Raw genomic sequence first — 13007 nt, 5'->3', positions numbered from 1 at the left:
CATCTGCACTGCTCCGAAGAAACAGTGAGAACTTAGATGTCATATAATCACTACATCCAACATAGGGGTACTGGCTTGTCACCCAAAGTAGGGCTGGCATTAGGTTTATACATAGCACAAATTGTTCCTAAGATGTACTGCTTTTAGCCAGCTTCAAACCCACAAACTGATCTGCAGAGAAGACCCACATCTTTGGACCTAGCGTACAGCCTAGCCAGCCTGATAAGACTGCCTGCCGTCCGCACCAGGGGATCTTGCTCACTCACCTCCACCCAAACATAAAAAGGAATTTCTACAGTATCCAGCTCCATGTGCAGAGGTCTACAGCCACTCCAAGCCCAGCAAAGAACATGGACAGTTGGTGGGAAGGGCTAAGAAGATGGTAAGACAAGGGCATATCACTACTGCAGAGACTGGACTGAGGAGAGGGCCCTCACAAAGAGACACCACCCATGCATCACTGTGTCCACAATACCCACCTTACTTCCCACAATGCTGCTTCCCCATTCAGCGCCTTTCTTCTCCCAAAGTACCCAGAACAGAGGGATTACATAACAAGATGAGATGGAGAGAAGACATCTGGGGGCACCCTAACCTGGGGCTAATTTGCCATTGGCTTATTTGTTTTCCTCCTTGGCATGCCCCTCACTACCATCTGGGGTTGCAAAGAAGAGATTCTCCAAGAATAGGACTCAGGAGTCTTGCCACACAGTCAAAGCTATAAGGCTTCTCTTATGCACAGATCTGGTGGTGGAAAGCATCCTATAAAGAGATGACACACAAACACACATCGTCACCTTTAGATTACAGTTGGGCCAGTCCAGAAACCTCAAAGAAGTTGGATTCCATGTCAACCTACATATGAAGGACCTAGAATCTGTCAGAGGAAGATAAGCACTGTCAGGGACTGAATTATGTTCCCCCGAGTACGTGTGTATTAACTTGGTTAAGCCATGATTTCCAGTATTCTGTGGCCGTCCTCCATTTTGTGATTGTAATTTTATGTTGAGAGGGTTAAGGTGGGATTGTAACAGTACCTTTATTCAGATCCAATGTAAAAGGAGTTTCCCTGGAGTATGGCCCGTACCATTTTTTATCTCTCGAGAGATAAAAGGAAAAGGAAGCAAGCAGAAAATTGGGGACCTCATACCACGAAGAAAGCTGCACCAGGAGCAGAGCGCATCCTTTGGACACAGGGTCCCTATGCCCGAGAAGCTCCTCGACCCAGGGAAGATTGAGGAAAAGGACCTTCCCCCAGAAACAACAGAGAGAGAAAGCCTTCCCCTGGAGCTGATGCCCTGAATTTGGACTTGTAACCTACTAGACTGTGAGAAAATAAATTTCTCTTTGTTAAAGCCATCCACTTGTGGTATTTCTGTTTCAGCAGCACTAGATAACTAAGACAAGCACCTTCCTGACCCTACACTCGGCATTGTCTTCTCCCTCCCTCAATTCCTGCTCAGTCTTGCTTGAAATTCCCTAATCCCACTTCATGTTCTGGAGAAAGGACTCTGGTCAGCCAATTGATTCCTACCCAGAAGTTAGTCCTTTAAGGTCACAGGATTAAGAATGGGATCAATACATCACTGTCATGGATTGAATTGTGTCCCCCCAAAATATCCATCAACTTGGCTAGGTCACGACTCCCAGTATTGTATGATTGTCTACCATTTCGTCATCTGATGTGATTTTCCTATGTGTTGTAAATCTTATCACTATGATGTTAACAAGGTGGATTAGCAGCAGTTATGTTGATGAGATCTACAAGATTAGATTATGTCTTAAGTCAATCTCTTTTGAGATATAAAAGAAAGAAGTAAGCAGAGAGACATGGGGACCTCATACCACCAAGAAAGCAGTGCCAGGAACAGAGCACGTCCTTTGGACCTAGGGTTCCTGGGTGGGGAAGCTCCTAGTCTGGGGAAGATTGAAGACATGGGGACCTCATACGACCAAGAAAGCAGTGCCAGGAACAGAGCACGTCCTTTGGACCTAGGGTTCCTGTGTGGGGAATCTCCTAGTCTGGGGAAGATTGATGGTAAGGACCTTCCTCCAGAGCTGACAGGGAAAGAAAGCTTTCCCCTGGAACTGATACCCTGAGCAAGAGCGAACCGCAGCCACTCAGGAGTGAGGAATTTTCAGGGGGAAACTCCAGTCTCTATAGGCCCAACCTGTCCCAGTTCCCTTCCAGAGTCTGGACCTGAGCCCATGCAGAAAAAGCTGCCCTGAGGCACTAGTAAGCCTTCCCCCACTCCCAGAGGAGTTGAGCCAGTCTACCCAGCTACCTCTGGGCTTTAAGGCAGCACCACTTTCCCTTCCACTCCTGGCATGAAGCCTTCCAGGAATCTCTATGCAGGCATGTGAGAATATATTTGTTTTCATGTATCAGTTAGGTGAGCCCAGGCATCCATGGGAACAAACAGAAAGCAGGAAACAGCTTGGAGCCTAGATTCACACAAAAAAGTCAGGTGCAGAGAGACAGACCTAGGTTGTCTTCTCCACCCAAGTCAGCACAAGAGACACGCAGAGAGACCTGAGCCCAGGGACCACTCCAGCCTCCCCCATTCCATCGGACCCTAGTTGGTGGGGAGGGGGCCTAGGGCTGCCAGGAATTCCTTTTGGACTCAGTCAGCCTGCCATAGATGTCTCTGATGTGGCTTTATCACATTTGTATGATATACTGGAGAAAATACTTAGTGGCCCTATTTGGGGGGAGGGGCAGTGTTATAGTAACATCTCCACAGGCCCCTCACTGCCTAGGATCTCAGTCCCAGCACCTGAATGAGAGGCAAAGTTTCCACTGGAAAGATTCACCCAACGCAACTAAGGGCAGATGAGGCTTTATTCTCTTCATTCAGTAACAAAATACAATTGTCATTGGGGGACAGTTTTTGGCCAAAGTAATAAAAGCCCCTACCTCTCTGCTAAACACCCAAGAGCAGAGTTGTGATATAACCCCAGCAGCTCCCAGAGGACAGATGGCTAAATCCCAGGCTGGCCTGGCCATACAACCCCAAAGCCATTCCTCAGCTGCCTTCTACATCTGAACCTCACCTCACCTCACACACCTCTACAAAATCTGCCTATATTGGAAATCGATTTGGTGCTTCCTTAAAAAGCTAGAAATAGAACTACCATGTGATCCAGCAATCCCGCTCCTTGGAATATATCCTAGAGAAATAAGAGCCTTTACATGAACAGATATATGCACACCCATGTTTAATGCAGCACTGTTTACAATAGCACAAAGATGGAACCAACCAAGGTGCCCATCAACAGATGAATGGATAAATAAATTATGGTATATTCACACAATGGAATACTACACATGGATAAAGAACAGTGAGGAATCTGTGAAACATTTCATAACATGGAGAAACCTGGAAGGCATTATGCTGAGTGAAATTAGTCAGTTGCAAAAGGGCAAATATTGTATAAGACCACTATTATAAGAACTTGAGAAATAGTTTAAACTGAGAAGAAAACATTCTTTCGTGGGTACAAGAGGGGGGAAGGAGGGAGGGTGGGAGAAGGGCATTCAATAATTAGATAGTAGATAAGAACTACTTTAGGTGAAGGGAAAGACAGCACACAATACAGGGGAGGTCAGCACAACTGGACTAAACCAAAAGCAAAGAAGTTTCCTGAATAAACTGAATGCTTCGAAGGCCAGCGTAGAAGGGGCAAGGGGCTGGGGACCATGGTTTCAGGGGACATCTAAGTCAATATAGTGCTATCGAGTCAATAGGCATAATAAAATCTATTAAGAAAACATTCTGCATCCCACTTTGAAGAGTGGCACCTGGGGTCTTAAACGCTAGCAAGCACCCATCTAAGATGCATCTATTGGTCCCAACCCACCTGGATCAAAGGAGAATGAAGAACACCAAGGACACAAGGCGATTACGAGCCCAAGAGACAGAAAGGGCCACACGAACCAGAGACTACATCATCCTGAGACCAGAAGAACTAGACGGTGCCCAGCTACAACCGATGACTGCCCTGACAGGGAACTCAACAGAGAACCCCTGAGGGAGCAGAAGAGCAGTAGGATGCAGACCCCAAATTCTCATAAAAACACCAGACTTAATGGTCTGACTGAGACTAGAAGGACCCCAGTGGTCATGGCCCCCAGACCTGCTGTTGCCCCAGGACAGGAACCATTCCCAAAGCCAACTCTTCAGACATGGATTGGACTGGACAATGGATTGGAGAGGGATGCTGGTGAGGAGTGAGCTTCTTAGATCAGGTCGACACTTGAGACTATGTTGGCATCTCCTGCCTGGAGGGGAGATGAGAGGGCGGAGGGGGTTAGAAGCTGGCAAAATGGACACGAAAAGAGAGAGTGGAGGGAGAGAGCAGGCTGTCTCATTAGGGGGAGAGTAATTGGGAGTGTGTAGCAAGGTGTAGGGTGGGTTTTTGTGTGGGAGACTGACTTGATTTGTAAGCTTTCACTTAAAGCACAATAAAAATTATTAAAAAAAAGAAGAAGTACAGCCAGAATGCTCATTAGAAGCTAGGATGGTAAGACTTCATCTCACATACTTTGGACATGCTATCGGGAGGGACCAGTCCCTGGAGAAGGACATCATGCTTGGTAGAGTAGAGGGTCAGCAAGAAAGAGTAAGACCCTCAACAAGACGGATTGACACAGTGGCTGCAACAATGGACTCAAGCATAACAACTGTGAGGATGGCGTAGGACTAGGCAATGTTTTGTTCTGTTGTTTATAGGGTCACTATGAGCTGGAACCAACTTGATGCCACCTAACAACAACAATCTCTGGGGTAGGAACAAAATCACCGAGAAAGATCCACCCCTGAGACCCAAGAAAACAGAAGACCTAATACCGAGACTGAACCAGGACAACAGAAAAACACCCCTGTTCCTCACCACCAGGTTAGTAAGTGCCAAGTAACAAGCAACTGAAATTGTGGTGAACTGCACTGAGGCACAGGTGCACAAAGCAGACCTAAAGCTGAGAGTAGACCATATACGCACAGAAAAACCCTCCCTCCAGCAAGCCAATCCTAAGCACAAGGAAACGCTAGAGGAATTTGAAGCCAATGATACACTCAGTGTAACCATAACAACAACAAAACCTAAATTCAGTTTATCTCCTAATTGACTCAAACTTTCATATTAACAGCCTAGCGAAAAAAGAGGTGTGCCCATTTCCTAGCATAAATACCACCATATTTTTACACAAATAACAGGCTCATTATGCCAGAACTGTTTTACTTAATTTCATCATTTCTACATGTTATATGTGTGGGTGCATTATTTACGTGGGTGCGTTATTTGCAAGAAAACACAGTATTTATATTACTACCATTTTACGTACTATGTCTGGCAATCAATAAGAAATTATAAAAAATACAAAAAAGCAAGAAAAACAACCCACTCTTAAAAGACAGTCAATAGGACAGACTTAGAGATGACCCAGCTATTGGAACTATCAGACAGGGAATTCAAAATAACTATGATTAATACATTTAAAGTCTTTAATGGAAAAGATGGACAGCATACAGGAACAAATGTGGAATTTCAGCAGAGAGATAAAAATTGTAGGAGTCAAAATGGGAAAAGGTACAAAAAAATGGAACAGAGCATCTTAGAGCTGTGGGAAAATATCAAATGGTCTGAAGTAAATATTAAAAAAAATTTTTTTGGTTTATTTTTAATTGCTCTAAAACATAATTGACGGCCTAAAGTAAAAAACAATAACAATGTATTATGGATTTATAGCATATGTAAAAGTAAAATGTATGACAACAATAGCACAAAAGATAGAAAGGAAGAATTGGGAGTATACTATAGTAAGGTCTTATATTACATGTGAAGTGATATAACAATATTTAAAGTTGACTGTAGTTAAAAATGTACACTAAAAAAATTTAAAGAAGAGATAATAAATAATATGCCAAACAGAATTAAAAAAAAAACTCAATCCTAAAGTAGGCAGAAAAAGAAAAGGAACAAAACAGATGAAACAAGTCGAAAATAACTAGCAAGATGGTAGATTTTAATCCAACTATTTCAGTAACTATATTCAATGTAAATGATCTAAACACACCAATTAAAAGACAGAGATTGTCAGATTAGATTTTTTTTTTTTTTAAAAGCAAGACTCAATACGCAGTCTACAAGAAATTCACTTTCAGTGTAAAGGCATAGATAAGTTACAAGGATTGAAAAAGATAAACCATGTAAACACTAATCAAAAGAAAGTTGGAATAGCTATATTACATCAGACAAAACAGACTTAGAACAAGTAATGCTACTATGGATAAAAGGAATATTATATAATAATAAAGTGGTCAATTCACCAAGAATACATAATAATTCTAAATGCATCTTTCCACAACACAGACACACACACAAAACCAAACCTATTGCCATCGATTCGATTCCAACTCATAGTGACCTTACAGGACAGAGTTGGACTGTCCCATAGGGTTTCTAAGGAGTGGCTGGTGGATTCAAACTGCTGACGTTTTGGTTAGCAGCTGTAGCTCTTACCCACTGAGCTACCAGGGCTCCCCAACAACAGAACTTCAAAATGCATGAAGCAAAAACAGATAGACCTGAAACAAGAAATAAAAGCCACAATTGTGGTTGGAGATGTCAACACGCTTCTCAGTCATCTGAAGAACAAGTAGATATAAAATCAGCAAAGTAATAGAAGATCTGAAAATGAATGTCCCAACGTAGCTCTTACTTATGTAATTATGTGAATTCTGAGGAAAAAAAAAAAAAATTGACGCCTGCAATAGATACTTTCAGGGCTTAAAAGGTTGGCAGTTTGAACCCACTCAGTAGGTCTAGGGGAGAAAGATCTGGCAATCTGCTTCCATAAAGATTACAGCCAAGAAAATCCTAAGTGGAAGCTCTACTCTGTCACATGGGGCCGCTATGAGTCAGAATCTACTTGAGAGCCCCTAACAGCAACAACACCTCCATGAAGGAGATAGGGGAAGGAAGAGGTGAGAGATAGCCTTCCACTACAGCAAAAACAGTGATTTGGCTCCTCAGCTTTCAAAACAGAATACCAGTCCTACCATCTACTCAGTTGGTTTCAGAGCACAATTAGCGACCCTCCCTCAGGAGCTATCTGAGGCCATTAGGACCAATTCTAACCTTCTCACCACTAGACACCCTGCTGGACACAATCCCACCCATGATCCAATCACACTGAACTACAGAACCTGGTAGCTCAGGGTTTCCAGAACACATCAGGCGTTCCAAACCTTTGCTCATGCTGAGCCCTCTACCTCTAACATCCTTCTCCCACCTTTTTCTCAACATCCCAGTTGCCATCTTTCTCTACATATTTCTTTGTGTCCCTAAGGCTTCTAGTACATACTTCTGGTATACTGGGCAAATCTGCTGCAAAAACTCTCTTTCAAGTATTAAAAAGCAAAGATGTCATTAAGGTCGACTACAGTGCACCTGACCCACCCAAAGCCATGGTATTTTCAATCACTTCATATGCATACAAAAGCTGGACAATGAATAAGGAATACCAAAGAAGAGTTGATGCCTTTGAATTATGGTGTTGGCGAAGAATATTGCATATACCATGGTCTGCCAGAAGAACGAACAAATCTGTCTTAAAAGAAGCACAGCCAGAATGTTCCCTAGAAGGCAGGATGATGATACTTCACCTCACATACTTTGGACAAGTAATCAGTAAGGGCCAGTGCCTGGAGAGCGACATCATGCATGGTAAAGTAGATGGTCAGTGAAAAAGAGGAAGACCCTTAATGAGATGGACTGACATAGTAGCTGCAATAATGGGCTCCAATATAGCAACGATTGTGAGGATGGCACAGGACCAGGCAGTGTTTTGTTCTGTTGTGCACAGGGTTGCTATGAGTCGGAACCAACTTGACTGCACCTAACAACAACAAAGCTTCTAATACACACTTCCGCCTTAGTAGTCACCTCACTCTAAAGCATTTGCTTACCTTCAGTCTCTCCCAACTAGTGTATGAGCTTCTTGTCTGTTTTAGATGTCTCCCCAGCAGCATCCAGTATAGGCCTAGCAAAGGGTTGGTACTTAGTCATGGTCACTGAATAAAAATGTACCAGGATGCAGACCTCAAATTCTAGTAAAAACACTGGACTTAATGGTCTGACTGAGACTGGAGGGACCTCAGAGGGCACAGCCCCCGGACTCTCTGTTAGCCCAAAACTAAAACCATTCGTGAAGCCAACTCTTCAGAGAAAGACGAGACTAGACTATAAGACATAAAATGATACTGGTGAGGTGTGTGCTTTTTAGCTCAAGTACACACATGAGACTATGTGGGCAGCTCCTGCCTAGGGGTGAAATGAGAAGGCAGAGGGGGACAGGAGCTGGTTGAATGGACATAGGAGATATAGGGTGGAGAGAAAGAGAGTGCTGTCACATTGTAGGGAGAGCAACAAGGGGTCACATAACAATGTGTGTATAAGTTTTTGTACGAGAAACTGACTTGAATTGTAAATTTCACTTAAAGCACAATTAAAAAACAATAATAATAATGAACATTAAAAAAAATGCATCAAGCACAGAAAATGCCAACACATCAAACCCTAATGAAAGTCTAACCTTGGCCACTTGCTCCTCAGAACAGCGACAAAAAGTTCTTAACTAAGGTGAAGTGATCATTAGGAAAGAAGTCTGACACAATAGATTCCACCATTTTCTGTTACAGTACTTGTTCTTCTAACAGTTGACGAAGGAGAAAAAAATAATGACAGAAAGCTACTATGATTATAGTAATGGCTTTGAACTAATTTGCATTTAACTAGTCACAACATTATCTACATATATCAAAAAAAGCAGTCCACACCCAGTAAGACACGTTGTTTACCCTGTCCACAAATGGTGCTTAGGCCACACATGGATTTACAGACCCTCTGCAAAAATGGGATGAAAATCACTGATTTAAGAGGCCCACAATTAAACCATTACATCCAGCTCCACAACGTAGTTTGGTATCATGGTGGGTCATCAAAAATCAACTGGATTACTCTCCTGAGCTGACTGATCTTTTGCCTTCACTTTTTATCCAATTGGTAAGTGAAACTGGCATATAACACACATTATCCATCCCTCAGTCACTCTCTTTATCTAACGGACACGGTCTCTCTAAAATCACTGTTAAAGACAATCTGCATTTAGTCATTCAAAGCACACTATAAGGTCCCAAAAACTAGTGTTAAACTCTGCTTGTAAGGACACAACACAGCTTTCTAACATACTTTTCATCCTATTTTCCATGCCACTGCAGCAGATAATAAAGGAACTCACCAGGGCACTAACATTTCCTCATGAAAATTCAACCATGAACCTGTCAAGTGCATTTTCAAAAAAAATCTAATAAAGTTCGATTACAAAGAAAATTTTACAAATTAGACTTAAAGCCTCTTTTACAATTAATGGCTAAAAAAAAAATGATGTTGAGAAATGCATCAAAATCTTCAGTATTGTGGAAACAGGATTTTTTTTTCCTTATTCTTCTCTGACTTTTTAAATTTTTCCACAATGAGTACGCATTAATTTTAAAAAATGCTTAAACTTAAAAAAGAAATACACTTATTGTATTTCTCTCTATCAAATAGCAAAGTTATGTGACCCTTTATGTTTGTCTTCTTACCTGGGATACCAGGAAAGTTAAGATCAACTTCAGCTCCCAATCACGGTAGATAAATGCCTTCATTGTTATATTTGCTACCTAGTCTTTTCTATGGCATTGGTTTTCTATTTTTTTAATAACCCTTTTGCAAGTAACTTTAGTTATAAACCACCACTAACTATCCTTTGTTGTTGTTAGGTGCCGTCGAGTAGGTTCCGACTCATAGCGACCCTATGCACAACAGAACGAAACACTGCCCGGTCCTGCGCCATCCTTACAATCGTTGCTATGCTTGAGCTCATTGTTGCAGCCACTGTGTCAATCCACCTCGTTGAGGGTCTTCCTCTTTTCCGCTGACCCTGTACTCTGCCAAGCATGATGTCCTTCTCCAGGGACTGATCCCTCCTGACAACATGTCCCAAGTATGTAAGGTGCAGTCTCGCCATCCTTGCCTCTAAGGAGCATTCTGGCCGCACTTCTTCCAAGACAGATTTGTTCGTTCTTTTGGCACTCCATGGTATATTCAATATTCCTCGCCAACACCACAATTCAAAAGCGTCAACTCTTGTTTGGTCCTCCTTATTCCTTGTCCAGCTTTCACATGCATATGATGTGATTGAAAATACCATGGCTTGGGTCAGCAGCACCTTAGTCTTCAGGGTGACATCTTTGTTCTTCAGCACTTTCAAGAGGTCCTTTGCAGCAGATTTGCCCAATGCAATGCATCTGTCGATTTCTTGACTGCTGCTTCCATGGCTGTTGATTGTGGATCCAAGTAAAATGAAATCCTTAACAACTTCAATCTTTTCTCCATTTATCATGATGTTGCTCATTGGTCCAGTTGTGAGGATTTTTGTTTTCTTTATACTGAGGTGTAATCCATACTGAAGGCTGTGGTCTTTGATCTTCCTTAGTAAGTACTTCAGGTTCTCTTCTCTTTCAGCAAGCAAGGTTGTGTCATCTGGATAACGCAGGTTGTTAACGAGTCTTCCTCCAATGCTGATGCCCCGTTCTTCTTCATATAGTTCAGCTTCTCGTATTATTTGCTCAGCATACAGATTAAATAGGTATGGTGAAAGAATACAACCCTGACGCATACCTTTGCTGACTTTAAACCAGTCAGTATCCCCTCGTGTCCAAACAACTGCCTCTTGATCTATGTAAAGGTTCCTCATGAGCACAATTAAGTGTTCTGGAATTCCCATTCTTTGCAGTGTTATCCATAGTTTGGTATGATCCACACAGTCGAATGCCTTTGCATAGTCAATAAAACACAGGTAAACATCCTTCTGGTATTCTCTGCTTTCAGCTAGGATCCATCTGACATCAGCAGTGATATCCCTGGTTCCACATCCTCTTCTGAAACCAGCCTGAATTTCTGGCAGTTCCCTGTCAATACACTGCTGCAGCCGTTTTTGAATGATCTTCAGCAAAATTTTGCTTGCGTGTGATATTAATGATATCGTTCTATAATTTCCACAATGGGTTGGATCACCTTTCTTGGGAATAGGCATAAATATGGATCTCTTCCAGTCAGTTGGCCAGGAAGCTGTCTTCCATATTTCTTGGCATAGACAAGTGTGCACCTCCAGTGCTACATCTGTTTGTTGAAACATCTCAATTGATATTCCATCAATTCCTGGAGCCCTGTTTTTCACCAATGCCTTCAGAGCAGCTTGGACTTCTTCCTTCAGTACCATCGGTTCCTGATCGTATGCCACCTCTTGAAATGGTTGAATATCGACTGATTATTTTTGGTTGAATATTGACCAATTCTTTTTGGTATAATGACTCTGTATTCCTTCCATCTTCTTTTGATGCTTCCTGCGTCGTTTAATATTTTCCCCATGGGATCCTTCACTATTGCAACTCGAGGCTTGAATTTTTTCTTCAGTTCAGTTTGAGAAATGCCGAGCGTGTTCTTCCCTTTTGGTTTTCCATCTCCAGCTTTTTGCACGTGTCATTATAATACTTTACTTTGTCTTCTCAAGAGGCCCTTTGAAATCTTCAGTTCTTTTACTTCATCCATTCTTCCTTTTGCTTTAGCTGCTCAATGCTCAAGAGCAAGTTTCAGAGTCTCCTCTGACATCCATCTTGGTCTTTTCTTTCTTTCCTGTCTTCTCAGTGACCTCTTGCTTTCTTCATGGATGATGTCCTTGATGTCATTCCACAACTCATCTGGTCTTCGGTCACTAGTGTTCAATGCATCAAATCTGTTCTTCAGATGGTCTCTAAATTCAGGTGGGATATACTCAAGGTCATATTTTGGCTCTCGTGGACTTGCTCTGATTTTCTTCAGTTTCAGCCTGAACTTCCATATGAGCAATTGATGGTCAGTTCCATGGTTGGCCCCTGGCCTTGTTCTGACTGATGATATTGATCTTTTCCATCGTCTCTTTCCACAGATGTAGTCAATTTGATTTCTGTGTGTTCCATCTGGCGAGGTCCATGTGTATAGTTGCCGTTTATGTTGATGAAAGGTGGTATTTGCAATGAAGAAGTCGTTGGTCTTCCAAAATTCTATCATTCAATCTCCGGCATCATTTCTATCACCAAGGCCATATTTTCCAACTACTGATCCTTCTTCTTTGTTTCCAACTTTCGCGTTCCAATCGCCAGTAATTATCAATGCATCTTGATTGCATGTTCGATCAATTTCAGACTGTAGCAGCTGATAAAAATCTTCTATTTCTTCATCTTTGGCCCTAGTGGTTGGTGCGTAAATTTGAATAATAGTCGTATTAACTGGTCTTCCTTGTAGGCATATGGATATTACCCTATCACTGACAGTGTTGTACTTCAGGATAGATCTTGAAACATTCTTTTTGACGATGAATGCAACACCATTCCTCTTCAAGTTGTCATTCCCAGCATAGTAGACTATATGATTGTCCGATTCAAAATGGCCAATACCAGTCCATTTCAGCTCACTAATGCCTAGGTTATCGATGTTTATGCGTTCCATTTCATTTTTCATGATTTCCAATTTTCCTAGATTCATACTTCATACATTCCAGGTTCTGATTATTAATGGATGTTTGCAGCTGTTTCTTCTCATTTGGAGTCATGCCACATCAGCAAATGAAGGTCCCAAAAGCTTTACTCCATCCACGTCATTAAGGTCAACTCTACTTTGAGGGGGCAGCTCTTCCCCACTCATCTTTTGAGTGCCTTCCAACCTGGGGGGCTCATCTTCCAGCACTAAATCAGACAATGTTCTGCTGCTATTCATAAGGTTTTCACTGGCTAATGCTTTTCAGAAGTAGACTGCCATGTCCTTCTTCCTAGTCTGTCTTAGTCTGGAAGCTCAGCTGAAACCTGTCCTCCAAGGGTGACCCTGCTGGTATCTGAATACCGGTGGCATAGCTTCCAGCATCACAG

At 42.2% G+C, this 13007-nt stretch overlaps 1 protein-coding gene across 9 annotated transcripts in view; it reads right to left on the bottom strand.

Annotated features, from left to right (window-relative positions):
• Positions 1-13007, bottom strand: part of SLC7A6 (solute carrier family 7 member 6) — a 34448-nt gene that overhangs the window by 17702 nt on the left and 3739 nt on the right. For 2 of the 9 annotated variants that reach the window (XM_049864558.1, XM_049864559.1), the window contains exon 1: positions 7971-9401. The exons of 5 other annotated variants lie outside the window; for them this stretch is intronic. In XM_049864558.1, the coding sequence (XP_049720515.1) occupies positions 7971-8033 (63 nt within the window). In that variant the 5' untranslated portion in view covers positions 8034-9401. Of the gene's footprint in view, positions 1-266; positions 3269-7970; positions 9402-13007 lie in introns of those variants that run through there. 2 more of the 9 variants (XM_049864561.1, XM_049864560.1) reach the window with 2 other exon arrangements.

The sequence above is a fragment of the Elephas maximus genome, chromosome 21 (genome assembly GCF_024166365.1).
Source record: "Elephas maximus indicus isolate mEleMax1 chromosome 21, mEleMax1 primary haplotype, whole genome shotgun sequence".
NCBI lineage: Eukaryota > Metazoa > Chordata > Mammalia > Proboscidea > Elephantidae > Elephas > Elephas maximus.
Note: the sequence above shows the minus strand (reverse complement) of the source record. Positions and strands in the feature narration are given on the sequence as shown.